Below are 22,723 nucleotides of genomic sequence, written 5' to 3'. Positions count from 1 at the left end.
TGGACACTGATAGGCGGCACTGATGGGCACTGGGTGGCACTGACTGGTGGCACTGCTGGGCACTGACTGGCGGCAGTGCTTGGTACTGCTGGGTGGCACTGCTGGGTGGCACTGATGGGCACGGGTGGGTGGCATTACTAGGCACTGATGGGCACAGGTGGGTGGCACTGATGGGCACAGGTGGGTGGCACTGATGGGCACTTGTGGGCAGCACTGCTGGGCACAGGTGGGCAGCACTGGTGGGTGGCACTGCTGGGCAATGATCATCAGGGCAGTAATCATCAGTGCCCTGATGATCAGTGCCAATCTGTCCTCTGACACTGTGACAGCATGAGGAAAGTGTAGCCGATAACCAGCAACTGCATTTACTGGTGATCTGCTGTGTCATTGGACACGGCTGATCACATGGTAAAAGGCTGCTGTGATTGGCCTTTTACCACATTACGTGATCAGCTGTGTCCGTAGGACACAGATATCACGGAGATTGCCAGGTGCACCCCCAGGGGCGCACGGGAGGGCGCGTTCTGGGAGCATGTCATATGACGCACTCCCAGAACTACCTGGCCGTGGTGACGCCGTCATTCGGCTATCTGTGGTCAGCAAGTGGTTAACCAATACAGCTTTCATCCGAACATACCAGACAAATACATTACAATACATTACATCACTTCCAAATTTTTATTCTGTTTTATGAGAATTTTTTTAACTTTAGTAACGTCTTCACTTTCAATGTGAGAATAGCATGCAAAAAAAAAAAACCGGATGATCATTTTGTCCGATATTCTCAACGTGTATACGGGGCTTAAAGGTGGAGTGTAATTGCTTTCTGTCTTTTCTGTCTTTGTACAGGAACATTCACCCCTCAGTCAGTGAGGAGGGTTCTGTTTTATTTTTAACCCTTGTTTAACATATATACACAGTTCCTCCTCTGATTCTGCAAATATTGAAAAGACTAGTCCTGTCAGCATCACGCTGGTGCTTTCCAAAGGGACCTTTTTTACCTCTATCTTTCTATTTGTACACGCCATGGATATTTATTAACTATCACCTAAATGGCACACACAAGAGAGAAAGCAAAACATATGTTTAACATGTATATATTATGTAATAGTAAAATGAGAATTGCACCCCTATGCAGTATTGCATGTAGTCTACTGTCAATGGACTACTATTGCCATATGCAGCACCTCTGCCTCTCATTTTAGATAAATCACACAATCTATGAAAGGGGGATGAATCACAGAATTCTTTCTCCAGCTCAGAGATCCTATTACATGCAGTGTAGCAATGAGAAAACTTTTATCACTGGAGGAGGGAAAGAGGAGTGGGTGGCTCCCCATCGGGAGCTTTTTCACTGCAGTTCTACCTGAAGACCCAAAACTATTAACCATTGCAGAGCTGAAAGTTCAGCTCACAAGAAGAGGACCAGCAATCATGCACAGAAGATTTCTGCAGGATCCAGCTGCCTGCGTGTCATGGGATATTAACCATTACAAGCAAGAGATTTTTTTAAGCTAAGCTTTAAACCCCCAGAAAGTTTCCAGCCCTCATAACTATTCAACCCCCACAATTTTCAGTCTTTTCAGTCCCAGCACTCCTTCCCAAACAAACCCCCAATTATATCCCCTAATAGGTTTTTTAGTCTCACACACTTGGTGTCACAGTATTAGGTTCCATGTATACTGCAGCTGATAAACTCACGTTTAGGAGCTTTTCTGCGTTTTTTTCAGCAGCCCCTGAACTCTCCCTACTGTTTTGCTATGTATCCATGTACACACAGTCGTTTACAGACAGTTGAGTTTACAGTCGGTTTTATGAACGCACTGAACTTGCGTTCAGGAGTAGATTTTATCAGCGTTTCAAACGCCAAATGCTTGTGAATGCGGCTAACCACGTTTATAAGCATTTGCGTTTTAACTTTTCCATTTCCAGATGCTGTCCAGAGCCATTTTTCATCATGATAAATGGAGGCAAAGCATTTTCCCGGTACTCAAATGGACCTGGTACACCATACTTTGAGGTTTTGCATGAAAGAAAATATGTTAGACACTGCTGCAATAATTTCTGCACAGAAATGAGCTGGAACACATCCAAACACTACAAAAAAAGACAGCTAATCTCAACAAATACTGCTCTCTGCTTCTGCTCTCTCTATTTCTCTCAAAATGTCTGAAATGGGTAATTTTTTAGTGTTTTTCAGTGCATTCTGAGCATTTTGGAAGGTCTCCTGAGGTTATCTTTAAAAAATGCTTCTAAACGCAAACGCTCATGAACGCAGTATGCAAACGCAGCTAAACAGACGTTTTTTAACCTATGTTTTCCAGCAGTCAGTTTCCATCATTCAGATGTGTCCCGTGTACATGGAGCCTTAGTCCACCAAGTAGATTTTTCACCTGCTGTGCCATTTACCCAAACAACATTAGCTGACAGATTTTTTTCTGTATGTAAAGAGTTGAACTTTCCAACTGCATTGGAAACAGTGTATAAAACAACAGCCAGATATTGCTTTTGGAGTAGGGCAGCCATGTGTTGCCAGTGTTACAATTAGAGCCAATGGGTAGATAGGCCTTGTCCTTAGAGAGTGACTGAATGTAAAATGTTCTTGTTTGACTAGAATACACCATTAACATAATTGGCCGTTTCAAGCAAGTGCATTTTCTTTAGACTGACAAATCAATTCATCCCATCAGTCAGCTAAGCATTATTCCATATATTTCTAAAAATTGTATTTTTATGAAACTCATTGTTCTATTAACCAAAATATCCGTGACAACAGAATGTCTTTTTTTTCTTTTTACTTTCTGTCTTGTGTAATAAGCATGCTCTTCTACACAGGGACAGTGTTGAGAAGTATAAATGCCAAATGTGCTCTTGTGGATTTTTTGCAAGGAGAAAATATGATTGTTCCCATCAGATTTATAATACAAACAGGTGGAGCCCTACCCTGGCCAACACTAAAGGTTATGTTATTTTATCATTTTTATCTATTGGAAGAAAAGACTTTGCATTCTACTGATGCAATAGATGTTTAGATATTTGTGGTGCTGCCATGTAAATAATATAGTTTAGAATTATTGGACATGGGTGAGTTTCATTCTTTTAAATGTGTCAGGTGCAGTGTCTCAACAATATCATTAGTATTTGCAAGGTACAATATCAGTCCTGAGACGGCAGTATGTTCCAGTTATACCATTATTGTTAGGCAGACTGTTTCTGTCAGTTAGACAAATAGTGTTTTAGGCTGACAGCATATCCCAGGTACACTATCATGTTTAGACAGTTTGATTTAGTTACTCTGTGACTCTTAGATATGGTTCGAGGCACATTGTCAGTGCTAAGAAGACTGGAAGACCAATGTACAGAAAAAGTCATAACTGTAGAGTATGGGCTATATACAAATACAGTGCTGTAGGTAGATAATGTGTTCAGGGTACCTTGTTGGTCCCAAGTGAGCAATACTTGCCAGGTATGGTTAGCATGCTTCAGGTACACAGATAGTATTGAGTAGACTATATATTCCAGGTACAATGTTAGTATTTAGCAGACGCTATCTTCCAGGTACAATGTCAGGATCATGCCTACTATGACAGCTGTGCAAGGCAACCATTCAGCTTCTATCTTTCATTTTCAAAACTTAAATGAACAAGCTGAAGATAGAAGCTGATTTGTTACTATGCACAACTGCTACAGATCCTGTCTGCTCAAGCTTGGATTAGTTCCCCTAGGTAGTTTACAAAATATTCAGTTGAAGCTGTACACTTGGAGAGACATCAAAAGTAATGCTGCTATTATTACATTTTCAGTTTTACATGTGTCATTTTGTGCATGAGTACTCCTATTATACAAGATAATGCACTATCATGAAAATGTTTGTATAGCTTGCATTTAGTAGTGACTAGAGTTCTAAGAGGTAGATACTGAAGGAAGGAAATTTAAATCTAGAGTTGGATGCCGCAAAGCAAGGGTGTTTTCCACTTGAGGCTGCCATACGCAGCTTGAATTTTGGCTGACTCATGCGTGAAATACGAGCCATAGGTGCCCCTTTGAGCCCCATTCAGATTGAAAAAGTCAACTGAACAATCAATGGAGCTAGGTGGTGGAAAATTGTCAGCTGAACAGTGCTAACATCCAATCAGTTGCAGTCACTGTTTAGGTATTCTGGCAACCTCTGGCTGTCAGAATACAAAAGTCAGCAGAGGAGATTTGCACATACACTTTGTTTAGGATGGATGGAGGAATCTGCTAGACTTCTATCATTCAGCCCACTGACTCAGCAAAAGAAATCCATGTGTGTGTATGCCCAGCTTTAGCCAGTTTTGCAAGATCTGTCTGTCTATCTATCTATCTTAAGGTGGCTACATATTATACAATTTTTTTGTACAATTACTTTAAGATTTACCTAAATAAATAATATGAAGGAGCCAGGGGTGGACTGACAACTCATGGGGCTCCCGGGCAATAGGGGATCATGGGGCCCCTGTGTCCTTGCCAAAACTCAAAAAGCCTATGAAAAAGGTACCAGGGGCATCTCATGGGGCCCCCTACTGACCCCGGGCCCTCGGGCAGTGCCTGAGTTTCCAAATGGTCAGTCCGCCCCTGGAAAGTGCACTCCCAGCACAAAGACCGTGGTGTCACTGAGAGCCCCAGGTCTCGTTCTAACGATCGGGACTTGAGACTCCCGATTCCGGGTCACATGATGGCTGTGATAGCCTCTGATTGGCTATCACAGTGATCAGTCACTGTGCAGCCCGGCCCCCTTGCTTTTTTCTCTCTCTATGAATGGAGGAGAGAGATAAATTGTATCTCTCTAACTCTTGCATAGAGAGAAAAAAAAATGTTTGTTAAAAAAAAAAAAAAGAAGATAAATAAATAAATATTAAAAATAAAAGAAAAATAAAGAAAAATACCTAGATCAAGGTTTGATCTAGTTCAGTGCCAGGGTTAGTGTTTGGGTCAAAGCTCAGGATTTAAAAAAATTGGTATCAGTGTCAGTGTGTTTTAGGTATAAAAAAAAGACAAAAACAAAATGCGCACTATTGTTTCTGGGCTGTACTACGGGTACAAACAACAAATAACATAAACATATATGGTATCGCTGCGATCGTCAAGAGCTGGAGAATTTATTTTGGGTTGTTCTTTGGTGGTAGGTTATGGTAGTAACAAGAAACACACAGCTAAATATAAAAACAATATTTTTTTTTACTATTTTGGGCCAGCTTTCCTTTGATAATAAAAAAAAATCAGGAGCTATCCATTACCATTTACCACCAAATGAAAGCCCAATTTGTCCTGAAAAAATCAAGGTATAATCCACCTGGATGTACAAAGTAGTTGTGATGATATGTACGGTTTTACTAACACATGTCAACGTTGCAGAATTGTGCTTAGGCATTTAGATTTGTTTTACCCTTAGGTGTGAAGGGATTAATTGACTTGATGCTATATTCTGATTAAAAGTGTTCCTTTAATTTTTTTGAGCAGTGTAATTGAAGGTAAATCTAAAGGAAGTTGAACAAGAAAATTGTATAATGCGTAGCCAGCTTTAGTATATGTATAATACACATGAGGGGACACTGATCAAGCAAATTAGTGGCACAATTAGTTGCAAATCAGACTGCATATGCCTCAGCAAAGTCTCTGCGACAGGTTTACAGATCTGGTGATCTGTATTCCTGTTCAGCCAAGTGCGACAGTTTGCAAAGTTCAAAGATTTATTATGAGAGATAAAACAGATTTCCAGTTTAAACAGACTAATTAAGAAGTAGTCAGGGTCCGGATCAACGCAGTTGTTGATGTTTGGACTTTTGAGCAACCAAAGGAGGAATTTAAGAATCAGACTGTATCCTTGTCTTAAATCTGTCTCATGATACATCTTACTGCTCATGTTTAGCATTGCTTTGCCTTGTGACAGGATTTATAAATGTCCCCTATATGTATATTTTTTCAGTAGTAATGTATATAGTTTTTTAAATGCATGTGTGTTTTATAGGTTGGAGATTATGTTTTCGCAAAAACTGGGGCAAAAGGAGGAGGTGGTTGCTATCTACCTGCGGTGGTCATAGCAACACCAAGGTCTGAAGCAGCGGATAAATTATATACAGTTCTCTATTACAACAACAGAAAAGTAAGTGCATTTACAGAGGTCACACATACTTTAACTAACATCACCGTGCATTGGTAACATTGAAGGATATTAACAGAGTACATGATTAGGAAAGTCTTATAAATACATTTCTGAGAGATTCAATGTTAATATTGTTCTTTTTCAGGGACATTGTTTAAGGAGCGAGCTATTTAAAATAAGCCCATCTCAATTTGCTGTTTCCTGTAGCTATATCAGAAAAGCCCAGATGATTGATTACACAATGTAAGTATTCTTTATTTTTCTACTTATTTAAAGAGTATAAGGCTTGGTTCACACTGCTGCAACCCCAAAGTCACGCAACGTCTAGTGCGACTTTGCAATGCGACTTCAGTGCTACTTTTGAAACTATGGTTTTGGCTAATCATAAGAATACAGAGCGTGACACAAACCATTGAAGTAACAGAACCCTTTGAAGTCTCAGCCAAAGTTGCAAAGGTAAGACAAAGAAATTACTTTCTTGCGACCTTTGTGATTTTAACTCCTTCCTGACGGCCACACTCATATATGTGGCCTCTCGGCAGGTAGGCCTTAATGCAGAGAGGCCACATATATGCGTACCCAAAAAGAATGTACACGCTCCTGGCACAGTTACTGGCAACTAATGGAAAGTTCAAAACCTCTACTTGCGATCGGGAAATTTCCAATCATGTGACCACTGTGACAGCCAATCACAGTGGTCACATGATCGCAAACCCTGCGTCCTAGCATCTATAACCCCTTAAAGGGCCATCCAGTGCCAGGGAGTTACCATTGCAGTCTATGACACTCATGTCGCAAAGAAAGCACAAAAAAGTAGTGCAAGAACTCTTTTTTTTTTTGTCCCTGCGACTTGAGTCACAGCAATTAAGACAGCACCCATTGAAATGAATGTGTTTTGACTTGTCATGCGACTTCCTGTGTCATTCATTGCAGCAAGTCACATCAGAAGTCACAGCAGTGTGGGGTAATGAATAAGCGCTGTCTTTAGCGTGAAACACATTTACCTGCCAGTCCCCCATTATATTTCCACTGTCTGTATTGGTTTTATCTTGGTTCAATAAAGTGGATTGTTTGGAGTGCAGCTGATTGGACATCACAGCACTGTGAACAAGGGCTAAAATAATCAAAGGTGTAAACTTATTGGATTGTTTATGATACAGTACAGTGTTCCCTCGCCACTTCGCGCTTCATGTTTTGCGGCTTCAGTGCTTCGCGGGTCAGCAGCCACATTGTGTTGATGCGCGAGAGAGAAGGATCCCTGCATGAAGGAGCCCTTATAATGCCGCCTAAGCGCTGTGCCCCTGCGAAAGCTTCCTCCGGGGCGCCCAAGAGGAAGAAAATGATGACCATCAGCGAAAAAGTGAAACTTTTAGATATGATCAAAGAGGGCAGAAGTTATGCATCTGTGGCACGCCATTACGGGGTGAATGAATCTACAGTGCGGTACATCAAGAAAGCGGAGGCAAACATCCGCAAAACTGCTTCAATAACCTTCAACAAAGAAGCAAAACGTGTGATAACTCCGCGTAATAACAGAATTGTGAAAATGGAAGGTGCACTGGCATTGTGGATTGCTGATTGCAGGAAAAAGACAGTAAGTGTGGACACTAATATGATCAGGACAAAGGCCAAAGCTCTCTACGACCAAATCTTGCCCGATGACGACAATGAAGAGGCTGAAGAAGGTGCTGATGAACCTCAAGCCAGTACTAGCGCTGCCAGGAGTGATTCGCCTCCTCGCGGACGAGGCTTTTCAGCCAGCAAAGGCTGGTTTGAAAAATTTCAAAAAAGATACGGCCTCAGAAATGTGCTTCTGTATGGTGAGGGGTTATGTCCTTGTACAGGGGAATTTTGAAGGAAAAGAAAAAACAAAGACAACAACTACCCATCACCATGTTTCTCTCCAAAGTAAAGCCCCCGGCTCTACCGTCAGCGCCTCCAGCAGAAGAGTCTCCGAGTCAAGTAAGAGCCTCTCCTCCGCCACCAACACAAGACTCTTCGCCTCTCTTAGAAAGCAATGTTGATTAATGTTTATTACTGTATAAGGTTTTGTAATTACAGTAACCCTATTGTAATTAGCACTGACACGTTTAAGTAAATACGTATACTGTACATTACTGTTGTAATTTTTGTCTTAAATGAGTAAAGTATGAATACTGTTTACATATTTAAAACATTCTTGTACAGTACCCGCATACACAAAATTCCTAGGGGCAAATACTACTTCGCGGTTTTTCAGCTTTTGCGGAAGGTTCTGGTCCCCATTAACCGCGAAAAATGAGGGATCACTGTAGTGATAGAGTATGCATAGGCAGCTTCAAGCTCACAACTGCACTCAAGCTGCTTCAGGAATTGTTTCTTCCATCCCTTTCTGATTGATTGCAGCTACTTTTGCCTTTTGCACAGCCTAGGCAGGAGTCTGAAGTAGTAACAAAGCTGTTATTTTAAGTTAAATCAGGGATTTCAAATGTAAGCTGATTCAACTGTGTACAAAATATGTTTAATATAATTGCCATAATGACCTGCACATATTATAATACTTGTTTCCTAGAATACATTTCTCTTTGAGTGGTAACATGTGGAACTGAAGGCATGGTAGGGGTGTTAGGCGCTTAGCCTTTTAAAGCTAATAATTATTCCTGTGGTTAAACAAGAACTGACTACAAATATATAGTCATTTAACGGTACTATGCACACACTCTCCGGAAGAAAAAAATATATATTCAGGGCTAGCACGCTTTCAGTTAGGCTAGACGCAAATACACATTTCAGAGCATAAGAAAAAGGAAAATTATTTGATTCACCAGTGCTGATAGAATTTGTTCATTTTAAATCCTGGGTCTGGCTTCCTTTTTTAATCTCCTCTACCAGGCGCTCTTTCTATTTTCCTCTTTTTCTTCTCTGTTATTTTCCTTACTGTTTTCTTCAATCACACTGAACATATATATGATGTCCCGCTGTGGGTGCTCATCAGTAATGCAAAGACCACTTTTTGTGACTGGTTAACCCCCAGTGCGATGAACTGTGGACATCCAGAATGTCTTCTATAAGAGATGATTGCCATCAAAAAGAAACCTCAGAATCCAGAGAGGATCAGTTGTAGCACTTTTGTATACTTTTGATACAAATATTCTATATCAGAGCTATGTTTTGACATGTCCAGCCAAGCAGATGAAAAGTGCTATCACCAGGGAGTATTTCACATACATGTGTACATTCTGCCCTGTTAAAGAATAGATGCACTTTTAAACATGTTAATTCTGGCTTTCCATGTGCTTTTAGAGTTGTCATCATAAGCCAAGGCCAATGAAAAAGCGTTGCTCTCTTCTGTGTAGAATTCGATTTTTTTGAAATAGTGGTAGCGAATGAGAGCCCCATAGAAAATAATAATAAATTAGATCTTGTCTGCAAACATTACTTTCTGGTTGATCATTATGGGTTATAGAACTTCACTGTTGTCACCAAAATAAAGTTAAATCAAAGCAGCTCTTAAACCATGACATTAGGATTAATTAATCAATTTCTATTTATGTGAAAAGACTTTTGCGCTAGATGCGTGCAAATTATACAAAATGAAATAAATATTATAATATGAAATAAATATATATATATAATATCCCTAAATAAAAATTGCTGCCACCTTGAGTTAAATAAATCATATAAACAACAAGTGAACCCTAAGTGATTCAGTGGCGCTGTCAAATTAATAAGTGACTAATTAATGAAAGTCCATAAATTCATTCCAATGTGATAATCTTCTATTTGTTCCCAAAACCGAAATCACCACGTGTTCAAGAAAAAGCGCTCCCTTTTTGGGTGTACACTCACCAAATTTCCATGCCTTCCACTCTCATGGTCGGCATATATCGCTTTGAAAATCTCCAAGTAAAAAGAAAGTATGCCAATATCAGTATATCCACAATCCTCCTTACTCTTCTCTCCCAGAGACAATGGCCATGAAAGAGTAAAAAGGTAAAAACTCCAATAGTGCAGTACAAATAACACCTTTTATTAAATAAATTCAGACAGCCACTCACAGAATAATTGAAAGAAGCACGCCTGTAGATAATGCATAATAGTGTGATATGGTGGGTTACAAGCAGTGCTCTCACCACCGCCGGATCCCAAACAATGGCGCTCTCGCGTCACTTCCGGTTCTGGTCCCAGATGTCACTTTGGGTTGCCGCACAGCCTCACCGGACACATTTCATCACTTCATCAAAGGGGAACGCTTTTTCTTGTACATGTGATTCCTGTTTGGGGAAACAAATAGAAGATTATCACGTTGGAATGAATTTATGGACTTTCATTAATTAGTCACTTATTCATTTGTTTATTAACAGCTCCACTTAGAGTTCATTTGTTGTCTATATAATCAATTTTTGTTGTTTTGTTAGGATACACTAATATAATATTTGCTGTTAAACTGTGCTTAGGACATCATCATTTTAATGTGAAGTTAACAATCTCCTACAAAATAAAATACTCTTGCAAATGTCTAATTAAGACTTATAATTACCTTCAGCCATGTCCCTGTGCTTATTAATGGAAAGTGCTTGAGGATTTTGGTTGGCATGGAAGACATTGCAGTGATGCGCTGTAATGGTTTGTTATTATTCTTTTAAATTCCCTAACACATACTGAAAGCAAAAAACGTTATTTTGTGTATTCCTTTACCAACTGACTTTAGGTGGAAGTGATTATTGCAATATGAGTTTGCAAAATAAGTAGTGACACAACATCAAGAGGAAAGGACAGAGCTCACAATACGATGACCTCACCTACACCATTAATAGAATCATGGCACTGCCCTATTCGCTGTGTCTTCTGCTTTATACACAAGCTCCTCCTACTCCTTCAGCTTTTGTTAACAAAGGCTAAGATTTGGGCAGGTAGCAAATAGTAGGGGAGCGGCTAAGGCAGCCAGCAGGCAGTATCATGGCTCCTAGGGGAAACCTTTAACTGCTTACAAAAATATAAGCAAATATATTTTACCTTTAGTAGTAAAATTAGTTTGCAACCCAGATTGAAGATACAAGCAAAGCTGCTGCCTCTCACGAGAACAGCCAAAAGAATTGTCGATGTCCCACTGCCTAATTTGTATGTGCAATGAAAAACATTAATTACCGACCACCAAATCCAAACTTAAAGGGGATCTACACTGTATGTGAACACCACAAAACAAAAACACTATTTCATTCAATTTTAGTATTCAAAGCAAACTCCCTAATCCATCCATGTCTCCATGGTTTGAAAAACACCTGCTAGCATTTCTGGCCATGCCCATCTTGATTAAGGGCAAATGATTCATGTAGCATTTCCTTCCTGGAATCTATCTGCCCCATAGCTCAGGCATGCAGGCAGGAGGGTGTGCATACCTGAGAAAACCTTCTGCCCTCCTGAAGACTATTGGGATGTATGGCATCATTTGCCTAGGCATAGAAACCAGGAAGTAACTAAAGAAATGGATACAAAAATTTAAGTCAAGTAAATAAAATATACTTTCCTATCTATTTACTAATGCTAGCAGCATAAGGATTAAAAACAGTCAGTGTTGATTGAGAGAGTGAAGTTCCGCTTTAAGAGGTTATGTTATATGGAAGAGCCACTACTAGCATAGTGTAGTTGTAAGGGCTACTAAAAGCAAGGATGACCAGTTCTGTGTAGCTGTAGTTAGGAAACTGGAATCAGACTGAGGAAGATTAAAATAAAGTTAATTATTGCACACAACACCGATCCAACACAAACAGCAAAGCAAAAGTGAAAAATATATGTGACAGTGAAGCAAAACCAAAGCAACAATCTAAACATATACACTTTATACAAATTATGGAAAGCTGACATAAACAGGGCATTACCAGGACTGGAAACAAGGGGTGGAGAGATGGGGTAACGGTCTACAGGGTACAGGGTACTGGACACAAGGGATCAGCAAGCAGGTATCTGTCTAACCAGGCAAAACACTGAAGCACTGATGCAAAGCAAGGAAGGGGTTATGTAACTTCCCAGCAGCCAGCATCAGGTGAAGCCTAAGTACTGGGAGACACCCACTGATGATCACCGGTACTGCGCCCTTCAGCTCTGGGAACTACAGTGCCACCAGCAGGTGATCCAGGTCCTGACAATAGTTTACAATACACTACAAAGGAAGCCATTTATCCCAATTGTTGAGTGATCATCTGATACTTTTTGAAATTCATTGCTAGCAATTTATCTATGTAGCTATGATATATTCCTTTTATACCATGGTATATTTACATCTCTATTGTTAATATTATTATCTTTTATCATTTATCATTTTTATAATATTAGATTTTTTTCTTATATTTATTATATTCATTATATATTTGATATTTTACAATACCAGGCACACCTTTTACAGTTTATACATATGAACTTCATGATTTTATTTGATTAGACTTTTCCCTATTGTTGATTTCTATTTTGGGTTATATCTGTGTATGTGCATCAGGACAGATTTTTATGGTTATATTGTTACATAATTAATCTGGTTGAAAAAAGACACAAGTCCATCCAATTCAACCAACAGAGAAAAATAAATAAAATAAAAACACACACAAATAGAAAACCTGTATACTGTATACCCTATCCAATACCCACAGTTGATCCAGAGGAAGGCAGAAAAACACAATAAAGCACAATCCAGTTTGCTCTAGCAGAGGAAAAAAATCCTTCCTGATCCCCCAAAAGGCAATCATATACTCCGGGGATCAATTTTAGCTATACATTTTAGTATCCAGTTATATTAAGTTTATTTAGGAAAGAATTGAGGCCTTTCTTACCACTTCAATACCAGGCACTTTTACCCCCTTCCTGCCCAGACCAGTTTTTCAGCTTTCAGCGCTCTCACACTTTGAATGACAATTACGCGGTCATGCAACGCTGTAACCAAATTAAGTTTTTATCAATTTGTTCACACAATTAGAGCTTTCTTTTGGTGGTATTTAATCACCACTAGGGTTTTTATTTTTTGCTAAGTTAACAAAAAAAATTGAACATTTTAAAAAAAAAGTTTCTTTGTTTCTGTTATGAAATTTTGCAAATAAATAATTGTTCTTCATAAATTTAGGCCAAGATGTATTCTACTACATTTCTTTGGTGAAAATAACCCAAATAAGTATTTATTATTTAGTCTGTAGGAAAGCTATAGAGGTCACAAACTATGGGATATATCTGAAAATTGATAAATTTTGAACTACTGATGGCCAATCTAATTTCTTGAGGCCCAAAAATGTCATGACAGTACAGATATCCCACAAATGACCTCTTTTTGCAAAGCAGGCATGCCAAGTTTTTTTAAGATGTTTTTGTCACAATGTTTTGAAGAATGAAGAACTTAAAAAAAGTTCTGCACCAATTTTTTTTTTTTACATACTGTCACTATTGTCATATGACGCCCACCCGGACCGACGAGAGTCCCGCTCGGCTGTCATTCTGTTATTGGCCAGTTGGGAACAGGTTAAAGTAATCTACTAAGTTGGCCAAAACCACCTCTTGAGGGAGTCTCTGCCACATTTTCACAGCTCTTACTGTGAAGAAGCCTTTCCATATTTGGAGATTAAATCTCTTTTCCTCCAGACCTTAAAGTGAATAACTCTTCACCAAGTTCACCGTATGGACCACTTTTGTATTTATACATGTTAATCATATCCCCCCTTATTCTCCTCTTCCAAAGAGAGAATAAAATCAGTTCAGCCAATCTTCCCTCATACAGTTGTGTTCAAAATAATAGCAGTCAGACATCACTAACCTGATCAGTCACTGTTTTTGGTAGAAATGATATTTCTTCATGGCAAATAATTTACTAGCAGGTATAGTAGAGTAATAGAAATCCAACAGACCCAACAGGCATGACATGCATGCTGCTGATTCTGTGTAATTGAATCACTAATTGAAAGGGGCATGTTCAAAATAATAGCAGTGCGGAGTTCTATTAGTGAGGTCATTCATTCTTTGAAAAACAGGTGGCAATTATTGCCCTTATTTAAGGAAGGAAGGCAGCAAATGTTGTACATGCTGGTTACAGTATATTTCTCTCTGAAATTCTGAGGAAAATGGGTCATTCCAGACATTGTTCAGAAGAACAGCGTACCTTGATTAAAAAGTTGATTGGAGAGGGGAAAACATATAAAGAAGTGCAGAAAATGATAGGCTGCTCAGCTAAAATGATTGCAAATGCTTTAAAATGGCAACCAAAACCTGAAAGACGTGGAAGAAAGCGAAAAACTACCATTCGAATGGATAGAAGAATAGCCAAAATGGCAAGGACTCAGCCAACAATCAGCTCCAGGAAGATCAAAGAAGGTCCAAAGTTACCTGTGAGTACTGTTACAATTAGAAGATGCCTATGTGAAGCCAAGCTATCTGCAAGAAGCCCCCGCAAAGTCCAACTGTTGAAAAAAAGACGTGCTGAAGAGGTTACAATTTGCCAAAGAGCACATTGACTGGCCTAAAGAGAAATGGCACAACATTTTGTGGACTGATGAAAGTAAGATTGTTCTTTTTGGGTCTAGTGGCCGGAGACAGTTTGTCAGAAGACCCCCAAACACTGAATTCAAGCCACAGTACACTGTGAAGACAGTGAAGCATGGTTGCGCAAGCATCATGATATGGGGATGTTTCTCATACTACGGTGTTGGGCCTATTTATCGCATACCAGGGATCATGGATCAGTTTGAATACATCAGAATACTTGAAGAGGTCATGCTGCCTTATGCTGAAGAGGAAATGCCCTTGAAATGGGTGTTCCAACAAGACAACGACCCCAAACACACCAGTAAATGTGCAACATCTTGGTTCCAGACCAACAAGATTGACGTTATGGAGTGGCCAGCCCAATCCCCGAATCTTAATCCAATAGAAAACTTGTGGGGTGGCATCAAAAATGCAGTTTCTGAGGCAAAACTAAGAAATAGAGAACTGTGGAATGTAGTCCAATCATCCTGGGCTGGAATACCTGTTCACAGGTGACAGAAGTTGGTTGACTCCATTAGAGATGAGCGAATTATTCAAAAATTCGATTCGACTGATTCGGCGAATTCGTGAAAAAATTTCGATTCGAGTCGAATATATTTGCTGCGAATTTAACTTATAAAAGGGTGTTTCTAGGCTTCAGAGAGCCTTTATATTAGTGCAGAACACTGTACCTTTAATTTAAATGCCCTTGGAGTCTGCTGGGGAAGAGAAATAATACTATCAGTCAGTATGACATGCAGATGAGTGCCGTCGATCTTAGAATCACCGCACACTTCACTCATTTGGGCAGTCACGGGGCCAAAACCAGAGTGTGGAGCCACAGTGTGGCGGTGGAGGCAGCAGCAATGGGAGGCCATACAGCACCCTATGACAAAATGGAACCCACCAGCAGTGTGAGGAGACCTGAAAGTGGCACATGGCAGAGTGTGGCGATGGAGACAGCAGCAATGGGAGGCCGTACAGGGACCCATGAGACACTCTGGACCTGGCAGCAGCATGAGGAGGCGGTACGGGGGCCCATGGCAGATTACGGGCCTGGCAGCAGCAATGGGAGGCCGTACAGGGACCCATGACACACTCTGGACCTGGCAGCAGCATGAGGAGGCGGTACAGGGGCCCATGACAGATTACGGGCCTGGCAGCAGCATGAGGAGTCAGTACGGGGGCCCATGACACACTCTGGACCTGGCAGCAGCATGAGGAGGCGGTACAGGGGCGCATGACAGATTACGAGCCTGGCAGCAGCAACTTGGACAGGAGGACGTTCAGCTTCTGCACCGTCGGGTGCGTGCTCGCAAACTGTTGTCTCTTGGAAACGGATTCCAAGAAAGACTGCTGACGGAATCCGTGAAGAGGAGTAGCAGGAGGAGCATCTGAACGAGCGGAATATGCCAACAAGCGACAACAGGGGCCCATGACAGATTACGGGCCTGGCAGCAGCATGAGGAGTCGGTACGGGGGCCCATGGCAGATTACGGGCCTGGCAGCAGCAATGGGAGGCCATACAGCACCCTATGACAAAATGGAAACCCACCAGCAGTGTGAGGAGACCTGAAAGTGGCACATGGCAGAGTGTGGCGATGGAGACAGCAGCAATGGGAGGCCGTACAGGGACCCATGAGACACTCTGGACCTGGCAGCAGCATGAGGAGGCGGTACGGGGGCCCATGGCAGATTACGGGCCTGGCAGCAGCAATGGGAGGCCGTACAGGGACCCATGACACACTCTGGACCTGGCAGCAGCATGAGGAGGCGGTACAGGGGCCCATGACAGATTACGGGCCTGGCAGCAGCATGAGGAGTCAGTACGGGGGCCCATGACACACTCTGGACCTGGCAGCAGCATGAGGAGGCGGTACAGGGGCGCATGACAGATTACGAGCCTGGCAGCAGCAACTTGGACAGGAGGACGTTCAGCTTCTGCACCGTCGGGTGCGTGCTCGCAAACTGTTGTCTCTTGGAAACGGATTCCAAGAAAGACTGCCACCAGCAGTGTGAGGAGACCTGAAAGTGGCACATGGCAGAGTGTGGCGATGGAGACAGCAGCAATGGGAGGCGGTACAGGGACCCATGAGACACTGTGGACCTGGCAGCAGCATGAGGAGGCGGTACAGGGGCCCATGGCAGATTAAGGCCTGGCAGCAGCAATGGGAGGCCCGTAATCTGCCAGCACCCTATGACAAAATGGAACCCTGGGCTGGGGCAGGCAGAACCGCCGTATCTTTATCACGGTTTTCACAGGCCACCGAATGGCGACGCTGCATATGCTGACGCAACGCTGTAGTCCCAACATGGGCCCCCTGGCCACGCTTGACTTTCTGGCCACGTAGTCGACATACGGCTACGTTTACTTCCTCAGGCGGCTTGACGAAAAATTGCTACACCGCCGAGTAGGAAACTTTGCCCCCGCTACTCCTCACTGGCTGACTGCTACTTCCTCTGTGCACACCGGCACCACTACTGGCCGTGGTGGTAGGCTGCAGTGGAGCTGGTGCTCTACTCCGTGGCCGTTTGCCTCCACTGACACTGCTGCGACCCTGCTGCCTCCTGGCAGCAGCAATGGGGAGGAGGAGGCGGTACAGGGGCCCATGGCAGATTAGGGGCCTGACAGCAGCAATGGGAGGCCCGTAATCTGCCAGCACCCTATGACAAAAAATGGAACACACCAGCAGTGTGAGGAGACCTGAAAGTGGCACATGGCAGAGTGTGGCGATGGAGACAGCAGCAATGGGAGGCCGTACAGGGACCCATGAGAGACTCTGGACCTGGCAGCAGCATGAGGAGGCGGTACGGGGGCCCATGGCAGATTACGGGCCTGGCAGCAGCAATGGGAGGCCCGTAATCTGCCAGCACCCTATGACAAAAAATGGAACACACCAGCAGTGTGAGGAGACCTGAAAGTGGCACATGGCAGAGTGTGGCGATGGAGACAGCAGCAATGGGAGGCCGTACAGGGACCCATGAGACACTGTGGACCTGGCAGCAGCATGAGGAGGCGGTACAGGGGCCCATGGCAGATTAGGGGCCTGGCAGCAGCAATGGGAGGCCCGTAATCTGCCAGCACTCTATGACAAAATGGAACACACCAGCAGTGTGAGGAGACCTGAAAGTGGCACATGGCATGACACACTGTGGACCTGGCAGCAGCATGAGGAGGCGGTACAGGGGGCCATGGCAGATTAGGGGCCTGGCAGCAGCTATGGGAGGCCCGTAATCTGCCAGCACCCTATGACAAAAAATGGAACACACCAGCAGTGTGTGAGGAGACCTGAAAGTGGCACATGGCAGAGTGTGGCGATGGAGACAGCAGCAATGGGAGGCCGTACAGGGACCCATGAGACACTATGGACCTGGCAGCAGCATGAGGAGGCGGTACAGGGGCCCATGGCAGATTAGGGGCCTGGCAGCAGCAATGGGAGGCCCGTTATCTGCCAGCACTCTATGACAAAATGGAACACACCAGCAGTGTGAGGAGACCTGAAAGTGGCACATGGCATGACACACTGTGGACCTGGCAGCAGCATGAGGAGGCGGTACAGGGGCCCATGGCAGATTAGGGGCCTGGCAGCAGCTATGGGAGGCCCGTAATCTGCCAGCACCCTATGACAAAAAATGGAACACACCAGCAGTGTGTGAGGAGACCTGAAAGTGGCACATGGCAGAGTGTGGCGATGGAGACAGAAGCAATGGGAGGCCGTACAGGGACCCATGAGACACTGTGGACCTGGCAGCAGCATGAGGAGGCGGTACAGGGGCCCATGGCAGATTAGGGGCCTGGCAGCAACAATGGGAGGCCCGTAATCTGCCAGCACTCTATGACAAAATGGAACACACCAGCAGTGTGAGGAGACCTGAAAGTGGCACATGGCATGACACACTGTGGACCTGGCAGCAGCATGAGGAGGCGGTACAGGGGCCCATGGCAGATTAGGGGCCTGGCAGCAGCTATGGGAGGCCCGTAATCTGCCAGCACCCTATGACAAAAAATGGAACACACCAGCAGTGTGTGAGGAGACCTGAAAGTGGCACATGGCAGAGTGTGGCGATGGAGACAGCAGCAATGGGAGGCCGTACAGGGACCCATGAGAGACTCTGGACCTGGCAGCAGCATGAGGAGGCGGTACAGGGGCCCATGGCAGATTACGGGCCTGGCAGCAGCTATGGGAGGCCCGTAATCTGCCAGCACCCTATGACAAAAAATGGAACACACCAGCAGTGTGTGAGGAGACCTGAAAGTGGCACATGGCAGAGTGTGGCGATGGAGACAGCAGCAATGGGAGGCCGTACAGGGACCCATGAGACACTGTGGACCTGGCAGCAGCATGAGGAGGCGGTACAGGGGCCCACGGCAGATTAGGGGCCTGGCAGCAGCTATGGGAGGCCCGTAATCTGCCAGCACCCTATGAAAAAAAATGGAACACACCAGCAGTGTGTGAGGAGACCTGAAAGTGGCACATGGCAGAGTGTGGCGATGGAGACAGCAGCAATGGGAGGCCGTACAGGGACCCATGAGACACTGTGGACCTGGCAGCAGCATGAGGAGGCGGTACAGGGGCCCATGGCAGATTAGGGGCCTGGCAGCAACAATGGGAGGCTCGTAATCTGCCAGCACTCTATGACAAAATGGAACACACCAGCAGTGTGAGGAGACCTGAAAGTGGCACATGGCATGACACACTGTGGACCTGGCAGCAGCATGAGGAGGCGGTACAGGGGCCCATGGCAGATTAGGGGCCTGTCAGCAGCTATGGGAGGCCCGTAATCTGCCAGCACCCTATGACAAAAAATGGAACACACCAGCAGTGTGTGAGGAGACCTGAAAGTGGCACATAGCAGAGTGTGGCGATGGAGACAGCAGCAATGGGAGGCCGTACAGGGACCCATGAGACACTCTGGACCTGGCAGCAGCATGAGGAGGCGGTACAGGGGCCCATGGCAGATTAGGGGCCTGGCAGCAGCTATGGGAGGCCCGTAATCTGCCAGCACCCTATGACAAAAAATGGAACACACCAGCAGTGTGTGAGCAGACCTGAAAGTGGCACATGGCAGAGTGTGGCGATGGAGACAGCAGCAATGGGAGGCCGTACAGGGACCCATGAGACACTGTGGACCTGGCAGCAGCATGAGGAGGCGGTACAGGGGCCCACGGCAGATTAGGGGCCTGGCAGCAGCAATGGGAGGCCCGTAATCTGCCAGCACTCTATGACAAAATGGAACACACCAGCAGTGTGAGGAGACCTGAAAGTGGCACATGGCATGACACACTGTGGACCTGGCAGCAGCATGAGGAGGCGGTACAGGGGCCCATGGCAGATTAGGGGCCTGTCAGCAGCTATGGGAGGCCCATAATCTGCCAGCACCCTATGACAAAAAATGGAACACACCAGCAGTGTGTGAGGAGACCTGAAAGTGGCACATGGCAGAGTGTGGCGATGGAGACAGCAGCAATGGGAGGCCGTACAGGGACCCATGAGAGACTCTGGACCTGGCAGCAGCATGAGGAGGCGGTACGGGGGCCCATGGCAGATTACGGGCCTGGCAGCAGCAATGGGAGGCCCGTAATCTGCCAGCACCCTATGACAAAAAATGGAACACACCAGCAGTGTGAGGAGACCTGAAAGTGGCACATGGCAGAGTGTGGCGATGGAGACAGCAGCAATGGGAGGCCGTACAGGGACCCATGAGAGACTCTGGACCTGGCAGCAGCATGAGGAGGCGGTACGGGGGCCCATGGCAGATTACGGGCCTGGCAGCAGCAATGGGAGGCCCGTAATCTGCCAGCACCCTATGACAAAAAATGGAACACACCAGCAGTGTGTGGAGACCTGAAAGTGGCACATGGCAGAGTGTGGCGATGGAGACAGCAGCAATGGGAGGCCGTACAGGGACCCATGAGAGACTCTGGACCTGGCAGCAGCATGAGGAGGCGGTACGGGGGCCCATGGCAGATTAAGGCCTGGCAGCAGCAATGGGAGGCCCGTAATCTGCCAGCACCCTATGACAAAAAATGGAACACACCAGCAGTGTGAGGAGACCTGAAAGTGGCACATGGCAGAGTGTGGCGATGGAGACAGCAGCAATGGGAGGCCGTACAGGGACCCATGAGAGACTCTGTACCTGGCAGCAGCATGAGGAGGCGGTACGGGGGCCCATGGCAGATTAGGGGCCTGGCAGCAGCAATGGGAGGCCCGTAATCTGCCAGCACCCTATGACAAAAAATGGAACACACCAGCAGTGTGAGGAGACCTGAAAGTGGCACATGGCAGAGTGTGGCGATGGAGACAGCAGCAATGGGAGGCCGTACAGGGACCCATGAGAGACTCTGGACCTGGCAGCAGCATGAGGAGGCGGTACGGGGGCCCATGGCAGATTACGGGCCTGGCAGCAGCAATGGGAGGCCCGTAATCTGCCAGCACCCTATGACAAAAAATGGAACACACCAGCAGTGTGTGAGGAGACCTGAAAGTGGCACATGGCAGAGTGTGGCGATGGAGACAGCAGCAATGGGAGGCCGTACAGGGACCCATGAGACACTCTGGACCTGGCAGCAGCATGAAGAGGCGGTACAGGGGCCCATGGCAGATTAGGGGCCTGGCAGCAGCTATGGGAGGCCCGTAATCTGCCAGCACCCTATGACAAAATGGAACACACCAGCAGTGTGAGGAGACCTGAAAGTGGCACATGGCATGACACACTGTGGACCTGGCAGCAGCATGAGGAGGCGGTACAGGGGCCCATGGCAGATTAGGGGCCTGGCAGCAGCAATGGGAGGCCCGTAATCTGCCAGCACCCTATGACAAAAAATGGAACACACCAGCAGTGTGTGAGGAGACCTGAAAGTGGCACATGGCAGAGTGTGGCGATGGAGACAGCAGCAATGGGAGGCCGTACAGGGACCCATGAGAGACTCTGGACCTGGCAGCAGCATGAGGAGGCGGTACAGGGGCCCACGGCAGATTACGGGCCTGGCAGCAGCAATGGGAGGCCCGTAATCTGCCAGCACCCTATGACAAAAAATGGAACACACCAGCAGTGTGTGAGGAGACCTGAAAGTGGCACATGGCAGAGTGTGGCGATGGAGACAGCAGCAATGGGAGGCCGTACAGGGACCCATGAGACACTCTGGACCTGGCAGCAGCATGAAGAGGCGGTACAGGGGCCCACGGCAGATTAGGGGCCTGGCAGCAGCAATGGGAGGCCCGTAATCTGCCAGCACCCTATGACAAAAAGTGGAACACACCAGCAGTGTGAGGAGACCTGAAAGTGGCACATGGCAGAGTGTGGCGATGGAGACAGCAGCAATGGGAGGCCGTACAGGGACCCATGAGACACTCTGGACCTGGCAGCAGCATGAAGAGGCGGTACAGGGGCCCACGGCAGATTACGGGCCTGGCAGCAGCAATGGGAGGCCCGTAATCTGCCAGCACCCTATGACAAAAAATGGAACACACCAGCAGTGTGAGGAGACCTGAAAGTGGCACATGTTTGGGGCATGATTCATGGCGGATTTAGTCAGTTGTGTCAGGAACTGGTGGTTTGAAATCCAGACTAATCCACGCCTGATTCATTTTCACAAACGTGAGTCTCTCCACACTTTGGGTGGACAGTCGTGTCCTCCGCGGAGTTACAATACCTCCTGCCGCACTAAACACGCGCTCAGATGCCACGCTACTGGCCGGGCATGACAGCCTTTCAAGGGCAAATTCAGCTAGTTGGGGCCAAAGGTCAAGTTTCGTTGCCCAGTAGTCAAGGGGATTGTCTACCTCGGTTGGCAGGGTGCTGTCCAAGTAGGCCCAAGCCTGTTGTTTGAGGTCCTGCTCCAGGTCCACCTGATGCTGCTGCTGCTGCGGCTGGTTAGTAGTTTCCTCACTGCGCTGGTGAAGAAAGCTACTCATCATCGACTGCAGACTGAGGCAGCCGCTGCTGGTGGAGCTGCCACTGCTCCTACCACCCCACCCCTCCCCTGCTGCCATGGCAGCGGAACGCGAGCGCACAGGGCCCACAGTGTCTGAGGATGGACGTTGGTGCAGAAAGGCAGAGACCAACTGACTACATAGGTGGTTTTTATAGTACGTTATTTTGGCCTCCCTCTCAGCAGGTGTG

General features: G+C 45.6%; 1 protein-coding gene across 1 annotated transcript in view; it reads left to right on the top strand.

Moving 5' to 3' along the window:
• VWA3B (von Willebrand factor A domain containing 3B) overlaps positions 1–22,723 on the top strand; it is a 254,156-nt gene that overhangs the window by 138,337 nt on the left and 93,096 nt on the right. The window contains exons 23-25 of the mRNA XM_089693477.1: positions 2,836–2,960; positions 5,990–6,124; positions 6,270–6,367. Of these exons, the coding sequence (XP_089549603.1) occupies positions 2,836–2,960; positions 5,990–6,124; positions 6,270–6,367 (358 nt within the window). The remainder of the gene's footprint in view (positions 1–2,835; positions 2,961–5,989; positions 6,125–6,269; positions 6,368–22,723) is intronic.

This window comes from Staurois parvus, unplaced genomic scaffold (assembly GCF_062004578.1).
Source record: "Staurois parvus isolate SC_StPar_1 unplaced genomic scaffold, SC_StPar_1.0 ptg000634l, whole genome shotgun sequence".
Lineage (NCBI taxonomy): Eukaryota > Metazoa > Chordata > Amphibia > Anura > Ranidae > Staurois > Staurois parvus.
Note: the sequence above shows the minus strand (reverse complement) of the source record. Positions and strands in the feature narration are given on the sequence as shown.